Source organism: Pipistrellus hanaki (assembly GCF_964339955.1).
Source record: "Pipistrellus hanaki genome assembly, chromosome: 5".
Lineage (NCBI taxonomy): Eukaryota > Metazoa > Chordata > Mammalia > Chiroptera > Vespertilionidae > Pipistrellus > Pipistrellus hanaki.
Window position 1 is genome coordinate 78,927,897 of NC_140507.1, and position 20,794 is coordinate 78,948,690.

At 38.6% G+C, this 20,794-nt stretch overlaps 2 protein-coding genes across 2 annotated transcripts; both read left to right on the forward strand.

Moving 5' to 3' along the window:
- Positions 1-656: 656 nt before the first annotated feature.
- On the forward strand, positions 657-13,780 carry LOC311622606 (olfactory receptor-like protein OLF4; the record flags this gene model as incomplete). Its single annotated transcript, XM_084883863.1, has 2 exons — positions 657-1,021; positions 13,177-13,780. The coding sequence occupies 2 exons, from the start codon at positions 657-659 to the stop codon at positions 13,778-13,780; spliced, it is 969 nt and encodes a 322-aa protein (XP_084739989.1).
- A 5,331-nt stretch (positions 13,781-19,111) lies between these two features.
- On the forward strand, positions 19,112-20,080 carry LOC311622607 (olfactory receptor-like protein OLF4; the record flags this gene model as incomplete). Its single annotated transcript, XM_084883864.1, has 1 exon — positions 19,112-20,080. One exon carries the CDS (start codon positions 19,112-19,114, stop codon positions 20,078-20,080), a length of 969 nt encoding a protein of 322 aa, XP_084739990.1.
- Positions 20,081-20,794: the final 714 nt, after the last annotated feature.

Consider the following 20,794-nt stretch of genomic DNA (forward strand, 5'->3'; position numbering starts at 1 on the left):
GCAAAGACAATACTTGCATCAAAAACCTAAAACTACCTGCAGCCAACTCTAACATAGAACCACAGCCTTTCCACTCAGAGAGTGGTCCTCAGGCCAGGAACTTCAGCACCACACCACCAAGGAACCTGTCAGAAATGCAGAGTTTCTGAGCTCTCCGGAGCTGCTGCATCAAATTCTGCATTTGAGCCAGAATCCTTGGGACTGCATAGGAACATTGAAATTGGAGAAGTGCTGATCTAAACTAGGTGTTCTCAGCTTTGACCATTGACTAGTATTCACATATTTCTATTATTTGCTTATATATTTTTCCCCATATGGAGTTGTAGGGACTTTGTTCTTCTGCACCCTCTACTTACAGCCCAGACAGTGCTAAAACCACTGTCAGCACTCAATTCATATTCCTGAAATGCATGAAAATTTTCTCATTAAAACTACAGTATACCTGACATCTTAGGGAAAAAGTAGATTGGAACAAAAATTCCTACTCTGAAATGACACAGGAAGGTCCTAGATGCAAGTAAATCCAGACCAAAATACTAAATCTAATTTTTTGACTGCGGGAGACACACTGTAGCATTGGAGCCAGGGGAGTAACACTAGATTGTATGAAAAGTCTTCATGAATCTTTCTTCTTTCTTGGAAGTCACCCCCACCTCATGGAACCAGGGAATCTTACAGGAGTGTCAGAATTTCTTCTCCTGGGATTTTCAGACGACCCAGAACTGCAGCCCCTCATATTTGGACTTTTCCTCTCCATGTACCTGATCACTGTGTTGGGAAACCAGCTCATCATTCTGGCTGTCAGCTCAGACTCCCACCTCCACACGCCCATGTACTTCTTCCTCTCCAACCTGTCCTTGGTGGACATCTGTTTCACCTCCACCACTGTCCCAAAGATGCTTGTGAACATCCAGACACAGAGCAAAGCCATCACCTATGAAGGCTGCATCACACAGATGTATTTTTTTCTACTTTTTGCAGGACTGGATATCTTCCTTCTAACTGTGATGGCCTATGACAGGTATGTGGCCATCTGTGACCCCTTGCACTATATGGACATCATGAACTTCCGACTCTGTAGACTTCTGGTTCTAATGTCTTGGATCATGAGTGCCCTGAATTCCTTCTCACAAAGTTTGATTGTGTGGCTATTGTCCTTCTGTACAGACTTGAAAATACCCCACTTTTTTTGTGAACTCAAAGAGGTGGTCCAACTTGCCTGTTCTGACACCTTTCTTAATAACATGGTGATGTATTTTGTTATTGTGTTGCTGGGTGGTGGTTCCCTTGCTGGTATCATTTACTCTTACTCTAAGATAGTGTCCTCCATATGTGCAATCTCATCAACTCGGGGGAAATATAAGGCATTTTCTACTTGTACCTCTCACCTCTCAGTTGTGTCCTTATTTTATGGAACAAGCATAGGAGTGCATCTCAGCTCTGCTGCTTCCCACAGCTCATACTCAAGTGCAGTAGCCTCAGTGATGTACACTGTGGTCACACCCATGCTGAACCCTTTCATCTACAGTCTCAGGAACAAAGACATAAAGAGGGCTCTGAAAAGAATCTTTGGGGTGGCAGGTAAAAAGGGGACAATCATTTGGGAGTAAAAAGTGTCCTTGGTATTGGGTCTACAGAACTAAAATCCAAAAATTGTGACTCTTTAATCACATTATGTTTTTCATACTTGCTCCTTTATAATTTTAACTATATTTTTGTCGATGTCAGAGGGGAATGGTGAGGGAGAGAGAGATTAAAAAAATCATCAATGATGAGAGAAAATTACTGATTGGCTGCCTCCTGCATATCCCCTCCTTGGTATCCAGCCCACTACCTGGGCATGTGCCCTGCCCGGAAATTCAACATTGACCTCCTGGTTCATGGGCCAATGCCCACCCACTGAGAAACACAGGCCAGGCCAGACTTGCTCCCTTTATTTCTGTCCTTGAATTTCCTTTGTTTGCTTCAACTTCTCTGTACATTTTAAGGAACCATTTTACTAAGCTTTCTGTCTTGTCTGTTATAGAGACAATTTTTCCCTTTGTCCTTTTTTAACCTTTACAAAGTTTTTTCCAACTTTGGTCAGAAATTGTGAGAAGTTTTCATTTATTTCACTAGAAACTTTGATGCCTTCAGAATAATTTCTTCTCAAATGACATATCTCATTGTAAGTAATTTTTTTCTTATTTTGTAGGTAGAATAGAAATGAGTGGTATTACTCATGTAGAATAACAACACTTGGCTACCTAATCCATTATATATAATTTTATTCCACAAAATCTGAAACCTCAGTTTTCCCCAGCTGTCCCTCATTCTCTCTACATTGCTACCTTAACTGCTTTCCCTGATATTACAGATTTTATTATTGTTCCCTGTAATTCTCAGGCTATTGATAGTGATGAAATAGGATAGGAATCCTGACAACCAGCCTCGTTCCTACTACTGTTCCTCCTGCATGCCTCCTATTTCATACCCTCTCCTGGGGATTGAGACCAGAGTCAAAGTCCTAGGTGGATGGACTCTTGTGTTCCTTCTGATAATTACAACAACCATCACGGAACTATGAAAACATAAGATTTATTACTCACAGGTAATATACTCCCATAAGCCACAAGGGAATCTGTGTGTATGCATGTGTGTGTGAATGAGAGAGAGAGAAATGGACTTGGGCTGAAGGACTCTGCCTCTTTTGGGGTCTAAGGACAGGATGGCTATGGTTTTATGAGTTTGCTTTTTTAAAATGTATCTTTATTATTGAAAGTATTATAGATGTCCTCCTTTTTTCCCCCCAATGACCTCACTCCTCCCCTCTCCTGAACCTCCCCCACATCCCAGGCCTTTGCCTCACTATTATCTCTGTCCATGGGTTATTCATATATGCATATAAGTTCTTTGGTTTGTATTTTCCCTTCCTTTCCCACTGCCCAATTTCCTCTGAGGACCCACAATCTGTTGCATGCTTCCATGTCTCTGGATCTATTTTGTTTGGCAATTTTGTTCATGGATTTCACGTATAAGTGTGATCATGTGATACTTGTCTTTCTCAGATGGACTTATTTCACTGAGCATAATAATCTCTAGGCACCTCCGTGCTATTTCAAAGGGAAAGAGATCATTTTTTTTTTTACCACTTCATAGTATTCCATTATGTAAATGTACCACCGTTTTGGTGTTTCTTTTAATACATTCTTCAACAGATGGGCACTTGGGCTGTCCCCAGATCTTATCTATTGTAAATAATGCTGCTATGAACATAGAGGTACACATATTCCTTCTGATTAGTGTTTCAGAAGTCTTAGGTTATATTCTTAGAAGTGGGATCACTAGGTCAAATGGCAGTTCCATTTTTAATTTTTTTTGAGGAAACTCCACACTGTACCAATCTACTCACCAGCAGTGTACTAGGGTTCCTACTTCTTCACATCCTTACAAGCATTTGTTGTTAGTTGATTGATTGGTAGTAGCCATTATTGCAGGTATGAAGAGGCACCTCATTTTGGTCTAATTTGCATCTCTCTGATGAATAGTGCCTTTGAGGATTTATTCATATGACTGTTGGCCATTTCTGTGTTCTTTGAAATGTCTATTTGGGTATTCTATCAATTTTCTGATTAGGCTGTTTATCTTCCTTTTGTTGAGTTGTATCAGTACTTTATATATTTTGAGTTTGATTTTACTTAAAAACTAAGAACAGGAATTGAGGCAGTGGAAGGAAAAGCAGGGTCATTTATGTGGTTAGTTTTCTAGGCTACTCAGTGTTTTCAAAAGGGGAACTTTATAACATGTTAATTCTTGTGTAAGTATTACACAAATTCTATGTCTGTTCCTGTGTGTAATTCCAAATAAACTTTGCTCCCTAGATATATCTATTGTCTAATGTGAAGTTTCTCCCTTTGCTTATTTAAAAATGCTTCTAATTAAAAATAAAATTTCACATGTTAATTATTTCAAAATAAAATCATTGAATTTAACATAAAAAGGCAACTTATTGGGTGACAGTAACATGAGTGCTTATGTAGTAACTATGTCATGAGTGTGGCAAAATTATTATTTGTGATGGATATATTTGAAACAAATGTTAGTCAAAAATGCTACTGTATTTTATACCTAATGTCCAGGTTTCAATGTTGTATTTAGCTGAGCATCCAGAAATGCTCCCATAGTTACTGGCAAAACTTGATTATCAAATAACTATCTCCCAGTGACATTTACTTGGAAACATACATGAGCAGTTCAGAGTCAGGGAGAGCAGTGAGGTAGTATATATCTGACATTTTGAGCTAGAGATGAGGTAAAAGCTCTTGAGGATTTAGAAGGGGGGAAGAACATTGCAGGACAATGAGAAGAGCAGATGTTCAGTAATTAGAAATTTGCCCTGCCCTATGTATGGGTAATCTCTGGCTAGAGGCCTGGTGCATGAAATATGTGCACTGAGGGGTCAAAGGTGTCCCTCAGCCCATCCTGCACCCTCTCTAATATGGGACCCCTCAAGGGATGTCCGACTGCCAGTTTAGGCCCCATCCCACAGGGTTCCTAAAGGGATCTGGCTTAAACTGGCAGTCAGATATCCCTCTCAAATCAGGGACTGCTGGCTCCCAACTGCTCACCTGCCTGCCAGCCTGATCACCCCTTAACTACTTCCCTGCCAGCCTCATCAATGCCTAATTTCTCCCTAAGGTCCCCATTGCCCCCAACTGTCCTCCCCTGCTGACCCAAACATCCCCAACCTGCCCTCCCCTGCTGGCCTGGTAGCCCCAACTGACCTCCCCTGCCAGCCCAGTCAACCCCATCTGAACTCCCTGGCTGGCTCAGTCACCCCCAACTGCCTTCTTCTGCAGGCTCAGTCACCCCCAACTGCCCTCTCCTGCTGGCCCAGTCACCCCCACCTGCCCTCCACTACCAGCCTGGTTGCCCCTAATTGTAATCCTTTGCAAGCCTGGTCATCCCTAACTGCCCTCCCCTGCAGGCCTGGTCACCCCCAACTGTCCTTCCCTGCAGGCCTGATCTCCCACAACTACCCTCTCCTGCTTGCCATCTTGTGGGGGCCAACTTTGACCACATGGGGGCAGCCATCTTGTGTGAGGGTCAATTTGCATATTATCTCTTAATTAAAAAGGAGGGGGATAACACTTATTATGGGAAAGGCCCCAAATTTAAATTCTTTAAGGGAGAGGTAAAAGTTTCTCTTGGACTCTCATGGTCTCAGATGCCTTCAGCTCAAAAATAATCCAAGTACATGTCTTGGGGTGACTCATTCTGAACCCTTACAATAGTGACCCAGTTTCATTCTTTTGCATGTGGTTGTCCAGTTTTCTAAGCACAGTTAACTGCAGATACTGTCCTTTCCTCATTTCACATGCTTGGTTCCTTTCTCCGAAATTAATGACCTTATGTGTGTGGGTTTATTTCTTGGCTGTCTGTTCTTTTCTGTTGATCTATGTGTCTGTGTTTATGCCAGTACTATAGTGCTTTCATTACGATAGCTTTCGAATATAGTTTGAAATCAGGGAATGGGTTGCCTCCAGCTTTGTTTTCTTTCTCAGAATTGCTTTGGTTAATCAGGGTCTTATGCAGTTCCACACAAATTTTAGGTTTGTTCTATTTTTCTGGGGGGGGGGGGGGGGGAATGACATTGGAATTTTGATGGAGATTGTATTGTATCTACTTAGCACTTTGCATATATTAAAAATAAAAATTCAACCAAGTCAATTTACAGATTTAATTGTCTTTATTAAGTGATTCATGAATCAGGTAGCATCCTATCTGGCAACTAAAAGGGAGCTCTGAGGGGATATACAAAATACAATATTTTCATAAGAAGGATGGATGGACAAAGAGCTATTAACAATGGGGAAAACAGATTATTTGGAAGCCATAACATGTTTTCTTTGGGGGAAAGGAGGGGAGGAAGTATTTCCATCATACAGATTCCCTCTTCATTCTGTGGAGGATATGCAGGGTCCATATGACAGATTATCTTACTGGTGTTTGACCAGAAAATTCAAGACTGGTTGTCTAATATTAAGCTTCTGAAACTTCCATTTAGTCTAGCATGAAATTTAGATTTGGCATCATAGGCTTTTAGCTCAAGTGATGCCACTTTGGGCCTATACTAATATGGACATTAACAACATTAATTCTTCCATTCTATAAACTCAGAATATCTTTCCATTTACTTTTGCCTTTATCAATATATTTAAACAATGATTTATAGTTTATTTCCAGGTATTTCCTTCTTTTTTGATACAATTGGAAATGGAATTATGTTCTTAATTTCTATTCTCACAGTTTATTATTTAAATTCAATAGATATTTATATATTGATTTTTTTTGTCCTGAACTTTTTAATTAAATTGAACAGGCTTTTAAAAATAATTTATTGGAATATAACATAAACTGAACATGTTCAACATGCAAAATTTGCTGAATTAAAGGATTTAAGCAAAAATTACAAGTACAAACTGCATAGATTCATTTATTTGTAATTCAAGAAAGGGCACATAAGTTTCAATTGCTTTGTTATATAATTATAAAAAATGTGTGAGGTGAAATCTCATTTTCATTTTGATTTTCATCTTTCTGATGGTTATTGACTTTGAGCATTTTTCCATATGTCTCTTGACTTTCTGTATATCCACTTTGAAGAAGTGTCTAATTTAAGTCCTTTGACTATTTTGTAATTGGATTGTTTGTCTTCATTTTGTTAAGTTGTATGAGTTCCCTATATATTTTGGAGATTAATCCCCTATCAGATGTATCATTGGCAAATATGTTGCCAAACAAAATAATAAGAGAACCAAAATAAACATGTCTAAAGGACAAAAGAGGTGATATCTTTACAGTGTCACTGTACATATTGTACACCCAAAGCAAAGGGATAAACCAACACTTCACAGAAGAAAATATGAAGTGAAACAGATGTTGGGCATTTTATTTTTAATGTCAGTAGTAGAAGACTTTTATTTTCTGTACCTATTTCATAATTATTTGACCAGCTCATTTTTACATAGTGTGATAGGGGATGAGGTTAGCCCCCTTCTTCCTTTTCTGATGTGGCATCTTCTCTATTATTTCTTGGGTGTTGGGTTTTGCTCTCTTTTGTGACACACCCAGCTGGTACACTGTGGTCCTGATTCTAGTCTTCATCCAACAAGCAAAACCCCTGCAGACCAGACCATGCTTTGTAAATCCTGCCACACCATGACAGTTCTATCTATTTATACTGAACAGTCTTCTCCACATGATTCTTTCTGGGGACATTATTTCAAACACACATTTATTTCATTGTTCTCTGTCTTCACTGCTGTACTGTCCTAGAGACCTGTTGAACAAAATTCATGCAAGGCGTGCTGGGGTTGGGGGGGTCCACTCAGCCCAGCCTGCACCCTCTCCAATCCAGACCCCTTGGGGGATGTCTGCCTGCTGGTTTAGACCCTATCAGAGGGATCAGGCCTAAACTGGCAGTGGGAACTCCCTCTCACAATCCAGGACCATTGGCTCCTAACTGCCCCCCCTGCCAGCCTGGTCGCTCCTTACAGTCTCCCCTGCTGGCCTGGTCACTTCCAACTGCCCCCTCTGCAGGCCTGGTTGCCCCACACAGCCTGCTGTTCAGTCATTTGGTTGTTCCTCACTAACCTCCCTGCCAGCCTAGTTGCCCCACACAGCCTGCTGTTCAGTTATTTGGTTGTTCCTCACTAACATTCCTGCTAGCCTTGTCGCCCCATGCAGCCTCCTGTTCAGTCATATATCTGATTGTTTCAGTCATGACGGTGCCTGGATTTTTATATATTAGGATGATCCAAAAGAGCAGGGACATCACCTGCTTTGCTCATATTTGGAATTTCCACAGAGGTATGTGCATTGATACCCACTTACCTAGAAACAAAACTAAGAATGTGAAAAATGACAACATGGAAAGACCGAAGGGATAATAAGTCAGGTTAAAAAGAGTAGCTTCAAATCAACCTTAGTGACACTCTACCCCTTCTGATCCATGGCCTCATGGCTTTGGCCTCCTCTGTGGCTGTCTGGGGCTCTGAACCTTCTGAATTTCCTGCAGGTGGTGAGGCAGCTCCCGAGATTCCCAAGGACTGACTGGGGGTACAGAAATGTTGAGATTCCATAGAGGGTATCAGATCATCTGTACAGGATGGCAATTATGGCTCTGGTAACCAAAGATGATCATTTGAACAAAGACAGATGTATACCTCTAGCCCTGTTTCACAATATGACAGATTGCATCCTTGGGGACATAGCACCAGCAGATAACATCCCCAAAGAAGAAAAATATAGGTGAGAAGAGGAAGCTATCAAGCAGCTAACCCAGCTTCTGTCAAAGCATCTTGGAAAGGAGCTCTGTGAACTCTGGGAAGAATCGGAGACCCAATCTAGTGCAGAGGCCAAATTTGTGAAGCAGCTGGACCAATGTGAGATGATTCTTCAGCATCTGAATATTAAGGCGAGGGGATCCCAAGGCAGGTGCTGGGCATGGAGGCCATGGGAGCATAGGCTACCAAGGAGACAGAACTGAACCTCATATCACCCTGTTTAGCACTGGAAGGTGATTGGTTAGAGATGGGTAAGATTTCTCAGGGAAGGAACAACCTAAGACAGGCACAGAGAGTGGCCATCAGGAGAGAACTTGGGGGTCAAAAGAGGTGGGGCACAGACCCTCACCCACCAGCTTTACAGGGGCCTAAACCCTCACCCCCTTTGAGGGAGGTCTCCTGCCTCGATGGCTGCTTTGCTTCCCATGCACAGCTCACATCAGGACCCAGGTAACAGATAGACAATTAACCGGCAGCAGCTGTCCTCTCACTACAATAAGAATTGTTTGAGTTGTCTTGTACCCATGGTGTGGGGAAGTGTATTGTTGATATCTAAATCCAGCCTAGTACCAGTACCTACTCAAAAAGGCAGATAATCCTTCCCACTAATATTTACAGGGTAAAATAAGATTGTTCTTAGAGTATTAAATATGATAGTAAAATACTAGTCAAGTTTTGAGACTAATTTAAATTGGCTAATGGAAATAAGCAAATATTATAGAAAAATTGATTATATTAGACAAAAAGCGTTTCTTAAAGTGTTAACTAAATTTTTTATTGGTAGTTCATCTCATGGTAAAATTGCATAACATGTAATGAACCTAAAACGGTCATATTTTAGTGCAAAAAATTAAAATGTAAAAGCTATCAAGACTACATTATAAAATTTCCAAAGCCTCCTAATATTTAAATTAAAAAAGGGGGATAGTAGAAGAATATCATGTAAGGGAAAATATCCTGTAAGTAAATTACATCTAGAAAATGTGTACTTTAGAAAATTAACTTTCAGTTATAATGCTAATAGCTAAAACAAAACAAAACAAAAAAACACCCATGAAAAACACACTTGGTGTTAAAACAAGCCAAAGGAAAATCATTTGGGGAAAAAATGAAAAAGGATCCCAAGTCAAATTTATAGAAAACATTCCTTTATTAACTTTTGGTCAAGAATAAGTTTGAATATTTTCAGAAAACAATTCCAAGACCATGTGGATTCCTGCAACAGACGGGAATTAACAGGACTGTTCCAATGATGAAGACAGAAAAGAAGCAGTCCAGAGATGGAAGACTCTGACATGGCCTTGCCATACTAGCAGTCAACAGCTGTGTGTCACTGCAGGTTGTCCAGGACCAAACCAGAGAGGGTCAGACTGGCATGGCCACCATTTGTCCACAATCCAGAACTGAAATATCATTGCTGACATACACACATAAGGAACTGTTAGTCATTGAAATTGGGATTCAAAAGAACTGTTTTCACAGGAAGAAACTCACTATAGACTGATTCATTTGCCTCTCAGCATGAGCATTATTGCTTGTCTCATTTTCAGTTCTAATAAGTGTATTTCTTGTATCACATGATCTCACTCAACCAGGGGAAATAATGAACAACATAAACTAATGAACAAAAACAGACCCAGAGACAGGGAAGCATCTGTATCTGATTTAGCTTGATGTCCGTATTCTTACCATGTTGGTTAAACATACATTTTCCAATTGTATTAATGTGCTAAGCTGGATTATGGTGCATAAAATCTAAATGTATCTCCTATATTTAATAAACATTTTATAGTGAGGAACTAAATGGGAGTTCTTAACTAGTGCTATATCTATTGAATTTTTAATTGTTCTATTATGAGGAGAAATCATATAGAGCCCAGGGTTTTATACGAAAGGTACAAATATCTCATATTTCTTAAAGAAGGAAATAGTTATTTTCTAGAAATATCACGGGTTGTGTTCCCCCCATAAATCTATGGACCAAAAGAACAGTCAGATGAATTTCTCAATATTAGACTTACTTCAAGTACTGTTAACTTCCAATATGTTTTAAATAGTTGCAGGACCACAACATAGTGCTTAGACTATCATATACTTTACAAAGTGTTACCCTGATATTTTCAGTATCCACCTGGCCACATAAGTAGTCATTACCTTGTTATTGACTATACTCTCTATGCTGTGTTATACAGCCTAGGACTATTTTGTAACTGCCAATTTTATGTCTTAATCCCTTCTTTTCCTTCTTCTCCTAATCTCCTAAACAGCTTCTCATCTGGCAACTCCCAGTCCTCTCTCTATGTCTATGAGTTTGTTTCAATTTTATTTTTTGCTTTTTGGATTCAACATATATGTGAAATTACATGGTATTTTTCTTTCACTGAGAATAATACCCTCGAGATCCATTCATTTAGAAACTTTAACTCAGAGTTGAGATGAGCTGTTGGAAGATGTAGATGTCAGGAAGCAGGGTGTTTAATGAAGTACTAATCACAACTGCACTCACCTGGCTTATTACATAGTCTCCTGGGAGCAGAGAATCAGCAGGAAAAATATCGATTCTGTCCAGACCAGTGTGCCCAGGGGAATCCTGTGCTTACAGGTAAGAATAACAAGAAGTAAGAGTGCCTAATGAGCAGACACAGAGCACAGAAATAGAAACTCTACTGCAAACCCTCAGCACATGCAATATTTGGCAGGAAGGGACATAGTTATTGCTTTTGAAGTCTTACATCTTTTTAGGAGACCAATGCTTGACTCCTTGTTGTCTTCTCTGGGACAGAACTCTGGTCTGCATCACCATCTATCCAAGCAAAGATTTGGTTCCCTCCAAAGGGAACCCTTCCTCTCTGAGTTCCCATGCAGGTGAGTCTGAGAGCCCAACAGACACGGCAGGAGAGGATCAGAGACATGGAAAGCCAAGACCTTGTACGTTAAGTTAACTTAGAACATATCCCAGGCACCAGTGATCACTGTGATTGTCGGCTGGCTTTGCTATTACATTAATGTATTTATTCATGATGCCCAAAGGAAAGTGACACTGCACTCAGAAATTCAGGTGCCAATGTTGACAAATAAATGGTACCAATAGAAAACACATTAAGAAAGAGCATTCGGGGTGTAAAGTCCTTCCAGTAGTAGTAGAACATAAGTTCAAGGACTTTATCAACTAACAGGAATAGACAAATAGGCTATGAAATGTGGAAGAATATAGATTGATGTGAGAACTTTTTTAACATTGTATGATGGGGCATATTAGACTAGGCTTCCATACATGAGAGAAAGGTCCAGACCAAGGAAGGCTGCAAATACACCCTTGCAATCACAGTGCATGAGACATCCATTTCACAGTATGTTCTCTCGCCCTGGCTATTCACATTTCAAATATTTACTTGGTAGATTAAAAGAGTAAGGTAATGAGATTCACTTTGTAATTTTTTCATTACCTATAAGAATGAGTAATGAAATTTGTGGGTTTGTAAGCCATTTAGAGTATTATGAAAATGTCTGCAGAAACTTTTGGCTTTACTTGAATATTAATTTATTTTAAATTAAAATATAGTTGACATCCAATATAACTGTCACTATATTATACACTAAAAGTTCTTTGCTTTTGATAGTGTTATCGAAGTGTTTTTATTCTATTTTTATTTGTTTAAGTATAGTTTGTATACAATAATATATTAGTTTCAGGTGTACATTATAGAGATTCAACACTCATATATATTAGAAACATGATTGCTACATCAAGTCTAGTAATCATCTGTCACCTATCAGACTATTACAATACTGTTTATTATATGTTCTTATTTTCTTTCTCATTGGCTTCTTCCTAACAAAGTAATGGAGTTTATTACACAAACTTTTTACCATTTCGTTTTTATATATTTGTATTAATGTTCTGTGAAGAATGAATGAAGTTCACAAATTTTATGTGGTCCAATCTATGAGTGAGTCCTACTGGATTTTTTCCTTTTGCTTCAAAAAGGTTTTATTTAAAGTATGATTGACCTAAACATTATTTTAGTTTCAGGAGAACAACACAATGAGTCTGTGTTTGCACATATATCAGTATGTCCTCCACAATGTCCACTTCACATCTGTCACCACACATAGTCATATTTTTTTTCTTGTGATAAGGACAATTAAAATCTACACTCTAGCCACATTCAAATACATAATACAGTATTAACTATAGTCAGCGTGCTGAGCCTACAGCTCATGCATTGCTTTCTTACTTTTATTTTTCACACTGACAGAATTGAGTAAGACCCAAGTATACTTCATGTGCCTTCACATGGAAAAGGAGATTCTAATGAGAAATGGCACTACGAATGTCTTAAAAATGACCATGCCATATACCAAATTGGAAAATTAATACCTTTATTGTACAATATAGATGGCAGCTTTTATGCTTTGTTACTAATGCTTGTTTTGGGAAATGTCACTTTTCCTATATCCTGTCAGTCACCTTCACCAAATGGAACTAAGGAACATCACAGGATTTTCAGAATTTCTCCTTCTGGGATTATCAGAGGAAGCAGAACTGCAACTCCTAATATTTGGGCTTTTCCTCTCCATGTACCTGATCACTGTGTTGGGAAACCTGCTCATCATCCTGGCTGTCAGCTCAGACTCCCACCTCCACACACCCATGTACTTCTTCCTCTCCAACTTGTCCTTGGTAGACATCTGTTTCACCTCTAGCACCATCCCAAAGATGCTGTGGAACATCCAGAAACAAAAAAAAAAAAGCAATAACCTATGGAGGATGTATCACCCAGATGTATTTTTTCTTACTATTTGCAGGACTGGACAACTTCCTCCTGACTGTGATGGCCTATGACAGATATGTGGCCATCTGCCACCCCCTGCACTACATGGTCATCATGAACCCTCGTCTCTGTGGACTTCTGGTTCTGGTGCCCTGGAACATAAGTGTCCTGCATTCCTTGTTACAATGCTTAATGGTGTTGCAACTGTCTTTCTGTCCTGAGTTGAAAATCGCTCACTTTTTCTGTGAACTCAATCAGATGATCCAACTCGCCTGTTCTGACACCTTTCTTACTAACATGGTGATGTATTTTGGAGCTGTGCTCTTGGGTGGTGGTCCCTTTGTTTGTATCCTTTATTCTTACTCTAATACAGTGTCCTCCATATGTAGAATGCCATCAACTCAGGGGAAGTATAAGGCATTTTCTACCTGTGCATCTCATCTCTCAGTTGTCTCCTTGTTTTATGGTACAGCCTTAGGCGTGTACCTCAGTTCTGCTGTTACCCAGAGCTCACACTCTAATACAATAGCCTCAGTGACGTACACTGTGGTCACACCCATGTTGAACCCCTTCATCTATAGTCTCAGGAACAAAGACATAAAGAGGGCCCTGCAAAAATTTCTCGGGATAGTAGCTATAAAAGGACCAGTTGTCTTAGGGATGAAGAAATGTACATGACAGCTGGACTCAAAGCCTCAGAGCCAGATGTTGTGATATTTATTCTGGTTGTGTAAGCAGAATTTACTCTCTGTTCATATTCTGTATTTTCTTTTTCTATGATTTCTATATAATTTCATTGAATCACTTTATTAATTTCTTGATTTTGTCATACCTAAACAGCTTTGTCTTTGGTAGTTTTATCCTCTCCCAAATTGATTCCCAACTTTGGATTAAATACTTGGAAATTCCCATTGATCAAATGAGTCTACATGGATATCTTAAAGAATAATTTCTTTTGAAATGAAATCTATCATACTGAGTAATTTTTCTTTCATTTTACTGAAAGAGTAGTTGGAATATTCCTATGGAAAGAAACTGTACTTGATCACCAAAGCCATTTCTATCATTTCATAGAAGAAGTAAATATGAGAGCACAGTTTAATCTTTTGGTCCATCATTTCTTCAGAGATCACTACCATATCTGCTCTTTCTGAAAATGTAAATTTTAACATATAGTGTGTGTTATAAGAGATCATCTGGCTGTGTTCTTTCATTAGGATCTTGTATCTTATTTAGCTTTGTGTCCACATTCTTAGCATACTCATTAGTAATCTGACAATCAAGTCCATGTCTCCAATTCTAGTTTTAATGATTTGATATAATGTGCCCTGAGAGTCAGAGATGACTAAGTATAAGGAAGCAAATTTTTAGGCATACATTTATTGCTATGCAAACTATTTTTTTTTCATGGTGTAAGTTAATCATTGATGTATGTAAGGTTGATGTCCATGTGTAAGGGATATATCACGGTGGAGTTTGGTTTGGTGTACTGATGTTTCCTATTGAACTATCTTACTGCTTCCACTTGAAAACTTTCATTGCAGCCTACAATAGGATTCCCTCAGTTATTTTATTTTATTTTTTAATATATTTTATTGTTTGTTTGTTTACAGAGAGAAAGGGAGAGGAATAGAAAGTTAGAAACATCAATCAGCTGCCTCCTACACATCCCCCACTGTGGATGTGCCCACAACCAAAGTACATCTCCTTGACCAAAATCGAACCTGGGACCCTTCAGTCTGCAGACTGACGCTTCATCCACTGAGCCAAACCCGTTAGAGATCCCTCTGTTATTTTAAATGAAGCATCTCCTCCTATTATAAACATTGTCTTAACCACTAAAAAAAAATAGGGAGTGAACCAAGTGTTATCATTTTTTATATACACTATGTGATCTATCAATATGTCATATTTGTACATAAGTGCACAAAGGATGACTCACCAGAGAACTTGAATTGCTGTCCAGTTCTGTGATTCAGAGTCATAGGTTTTATACAAACATGCTTATTCTTTAAGGGTCTTCTGGTTACCTACATGGGAATCTCAATGGAGTCACTTTTGATGCAGTTATCTGAAATAAACTTTATTAATACTATAATTTGAATACCATCTTCAAATATCTGGACAAATGCCTAAATTGGGGGAAAGAATGTTAAAATTGATCTCAGTTTTCTTTTCTTTTATTATTGTATCTGTTAGTTATTTCTACAAAACAAGCCACCTTAAAAGCTCTTGTTTTAATATGATGGCTTTATGATAAAAGAGGATTTTAAGAGGAAGCCCTGTCGCCCCCTGCCATCAATATCACCTCCAATTGCCTTCCTCCACTGGCCTGATCACCCCCTAACTGCCATACCCTGCCAGCCTGATAGCCCCTAATTGTTCCCCTGCCTGCCTGATTATCCCTACCTGCCTCTGCCTCAGACCCTGTGGCTTTGTCCAGAAGGACATTCAGAAGGTCGTTTGGCTGTCTGCTTTTATTAATATAGAAGACTAGAGTTGCCTTGCACCGATTTGCACACCTGTGGGGTCCTTCAGCCTGGCTAGAGCCCTTATTCTGCCAACTACAAAGCCTTTTTCAGGTTTGAATTTTTTTTATGTCACAAGGATCCATAATATAAAAGAATCAAACAGAGAATTTATCCTTCTCTTTAGAGTGAAAAAAAACAAAAAAACTTGTCTTTCAAAATTACATTCTCAGAAGAATCCTGGTGGAGGAGACACAAAATTACCTACACCAGACTGACACAGAGCCACAGCCCACCTACTCAAAGTGCTGTCCACAGACCAGGAGGACCTGCAGCATCAACATCACCTGGGAGCCTGTCAGAAATGCAGTCTCTGGGCGCCCTCGGCATTTAATCAATTGGAATTTGAATTTGAACTACAAACTTTGGTGATCTGTTTGCCTATAAAATAGAGAGGTGCTGGTCCAGAATACATGTTCTCCCCTTTTCACTATTGACACTTGGAGCTGCATAACTATTCCTGCTGGGTGCTGTCCTATGAATCTTAGGTGTTTACCAGGCTTCCTTCAGACATTACAATATTCCCAGGGACAAAGTCATCTCTGTTTGAGAACCACTGCACTAGAACCAAGAACTGGAAGTGTCCTGATGGATGCCAATCAAAACCCCTTTTCTTTCTTGGCTTATACATTTGAGCACAACATTAAATCCCACTCTGTCCAGTTTTATGTATTGTAGAAGGTTCTTTGCTAGTATAAATGTACTACCTTAAAATATGCATGTTGGTAAAACATACATTTGCCAATTCTTATAATGTGCTAAGCTGGGTTATGTTGCATAAAATCTAAACATCACTCTTATATTTAATAAACATTTTATAGTGAGGGACTAAATGACAATTCTTAACTTGTGCTATATCTATGAAATTTTTTATTGTTCTGTCATGAAGCCAAATAGTATAGAGCCCAAAGTTTTATACAAAAGATACAAATATCTCATATTTCTTAAAAAAGGAAATAGTTATTTTCTAGAGATATCAGGGGTTGTGTTTCCCCCATAAATCTATGGACCAAAAGTCAAGTCAGACAAATTTCTCAATATTAGACTTACTTTAAACACTGTTAACTTCCAATATTTTTTATTAGCTGCAGGAGCACAACATAATGCTTGGGCTATCATATACTTTACAGTATCCACCTGGCCACATAAATAGTCATTACCTTGTTATTGACTATACTCTCTATGCTGTACTATACAGCGTATGACTATTTGTAACTACCAATTTTGTTTCTTAATCCCTTCTTTTCCTTCTTCTCCTAATCTCCCAAACACATTCTCATCTGACAACTCCCGGTTCTCTCTCTATGTCTATGAGTATGTTTCAATTTTATTTTTTGCTCTTTGGACTCAACATATATGTGAAATTACATGGTATTTGTCTTTCACTGAGCATAATACCCTTGAGATCCATTCATTTAGAAACTTTAACTCAGAGTTGAGAAGAGATGCTGGAAGATGTGGATATCAGGAAGCAGAGCATTTAATGAAGGACTAATCACAATTGCACTCACCTGGCATATTACCTAATCTCCAGGGAACAGAGAATCAGCAGGGAGAGTTTCTATTCTGTCCAGACCAGTGTGCCCAGGGGAATCCTGTGCTTACAGGTAAGAGTAACAAGAAGTAAGAGTGCCTAATGATCAGACACAGAGCACATAAATAGCTAATCTACTGCAAACGTTTACCATGTACAGACTTTACTTTTTATTTTTTTTAAAAGAATGAGGTTATAGCTTTTGAAGTCCTAAAACTCTCTGGTAGACCAATGCTTGACTCCATGTTGTCTTCTCTTTGACAGAGCTCACCAAGCATCCAGGCAAAGATTTTGACCTCCACAAAGAACCCTTCCTCTCTGAGTTCCCATGCAGGTGAGTCTGAGAGCCCAACACACATGGCAGGAGAGAATCAGAGACATAGGAAGCCAAGACCTTGTACTTGAAGTTACCTTAGAACGTAGCCCAGGTACCAGTGATCACTGTGATTGTCGGCTGGCTTTGTTATTACACTAATGTACTTATTCATGAGGATCAAAGAAAGTGACACTGCACTCAAAAATGCAGATCCAATGTTGACAAATAAATGGTACCAATAGAAGACAAGCTAAGAAAGGACATGGGAGGTATAAAGTCCTTCCATCATAAGTGGAACGTAATTTCAAGGACTTTATTAACTAACAGGGAATAGACAAATTTGAACTTTGGAAGAATATACATTGATGTGAGAGCGTTTTTAACATTGTATGATGAGGCATATTAGACTAGGTTTCCATAATGAGAGAAAGGTCAAGACCAAGGAAGGCTGCAAATACACTCTTGCAATCACAGTGCATGAGTCATCCATCTCACAGTATGTTCTCTTACCCTGGTTATTAATAATTTAAAATTTTATTTGGTAGATGAAGAAGAGTAAGGTAATGAGATTCACTTTGTAATTATTTCATTACTTATAAAAATGAGTAATGAAATTTGTGGATTTGTAAGCCATTTAGAGTATTATTAAAATTTGTCTGCAGAAACTTTTGTCTTTACTTGTATATTAATTAATTTATTTTAAATTAAAATATAGTGGACATTCAAGATAACTGTCACTGTATTATACACTAACAATTCTTTCCTTTTGATAGTGTTATCAAACTGTTTTTATTCTGTTTTTGTTTATTTAAGTATAGTTTGAATAAAATAATATATTAGTTTCAGGTGTACACTATAGAAAGTCAACATTTATATACATTAGAAATGTGATTACTACACCAAGTCTAGTAATCATCTGTCACCTTTCAGATTATCACAATATTGTTTATTATATATTCTTATTCTCTTTTTTATTGGACTCTTCCTAACAAAGTAATGGAGTGTATTACACAAACATTTTTCCATTTCGTTCTTTTATATATGTATAAATGTTCTGTGAAGAATGAATGAAGTTTATAAATTTAATGTGGTCCAATCTGTGAGTCAGTCTTACTGGATTTTTGCCTTTTGCTTTAAAAAGGTTTTATTAAAAGTACAATTGACATAAACATTATTTTAGTTTCAGGAGAACAACACAATGATTCTGTATTTGCACTTATTGCAATATGTCCTCCACAATGTCCACTTCACATCTGTCACCACACAGAGTTACAATTTTTTCTTGTGATAAGGACAATTAAAATCTACACTCCAGACGCATTCAAATACACAATACAATATTATTAACTATAGTCAGCGTGCTGAGCCTACAGCTCATGTATTGCTTTCTTACTTTTATTTTTCACATTGAAAGAATCGAGTCAGACCCAAGAATTCTTCATGTGCCTTCACATGTAAAGGGAAATTTAATCAGAAATGGCACTATAGATGTCCTAACGTAGACCATGCATACAACGAATTGGAAAATTAATTTCTTAATTCCACAATATAGGTGGCAGCTTTTATGGTTGTTACTAATGCTTTTTTGGGAAATGTCACTTTTCCTATATCCTGGTAGTCACCTCCACCAAATGGAACTGAGGAACATCACAGGATTTTCAGAATTTCTTCTTCTGGGATTATCAGAGGAAGCAGAACTGCAGCCCCTCATATTTGGACTTTTCTTCTCCATGTACCTGGTCACTGTGTTGGGAAACCTGCTCATCAACCTGGCTGTCAGCTCAGACTCCCACCTCCACACACCCATGTATTACTTCCTCTCCAACTTGTCCACGGTGGACATCTTTTTCACTTCTACCATCGTCCCAAAGATGCTATGGAACATCCAGACACAAAACAAAGCCATAACCTATGGAGGATGCATCACCCAGTTGTATTTTTTTGTACTATTTTTGGGACCGGACAACTTCCTCCTGACTGTGATGGCGTATGACAGACTTGTGGCCATCTGCCACCCCCTGCACTACATGGTCATCATGAACCCTCGGCTCTGTGGACTGCTGGTTCTGGTGTCCTGGATCATAAGTGCCCTGCATTCCTTGTTACAATGCTCAATGTTGATGCAACTGACCTTCTGTCCAGAGTTGGAAATCCCCCACTTTTTCTGTGAACTCAATCAGATGATCCAACTCGCCTGTTCTGACACCTTTCTTACTAACATGGTGATGTATTTTGGAGCTGTGCTCTTGGGTGGTGGTCCCTTTGTTTGTATCCTTTATTCTTACTCTATGATAGTGTCCTCCATATGTAGAATGCCATCAACTCAGGGGAAGTATAAGGCATTTTCTACCTGTGCATCTCACCTCTCAGTTGTCTCCTTGTTTTATGGTACAGCCTTAGGCGTGTACCTCAGTTCTGCTGTTACCCAGAGCTCACACTCTAATACAACAGCCTCAGTGATGTACACAGTGGTCACACCCATGCTGAACCCTTTCATCTACAGTCTCAGGAACAAAGAAATAAAGAGGGCCCTGCAAAGATTTCTTGGGATGGTAGCTATAAAAGGTCCAGTTGTGCTAGGGTTGAAGAAATGCACATGACAGTTGGACTCAAAGCCTCTGAGCCAGATGTTGTGATGTTTTATCTAGTTATGGAAGCAGCATTTACTCCCTGTTCATATTCTGGATTTTCTTTTTCTATGATTTCTATATAATTTCATTGAATCACTTTATTAATTTCTTGATTTAGTGATACCTAAACAGCTTTGCCTTTGTTGTTTTTTTCTGTTTTCCCAAATGATTTCAAACCTTGGATGAAATACTTGAAAATTCCCATTGATCAAATGAGTCTACATGGATATCTTAAGAACAATTTCTTTTGAAATGAAATCTATCATGCTGAGTAATTTTTCTTTCATTTTACTGAAAGAGTAGTTGTAATATACCTTTGGAAAGAAACTGTACTTGATCACCAAAGCCATTTCTATCATTTCATAGAAGAAGTAAATATGAGAGCACAGTTTAATCCTTTCGGTACATCATTTCTTCAGAGATCACTACCATATCTGCTCTTTCTGAAAATGTAGACTTTAACATATACTGTGTGTTATAAGAGGTCATCTGGCTGTGCTCTTTCATTAGGATCTTGTATCTTATTTAGCTTTGTGTCCACATTCTTACCATAGTCATTAGTAATCTGACAATCAAGTCCATGTCTCCAATTCTGGTTTTAATGATTTGACATAATGTGCCCTGAGAGTCAGAGATGAACTTAAGTATAAGGAAGAAAAACTTTTAGGCATACATTTATTGCTA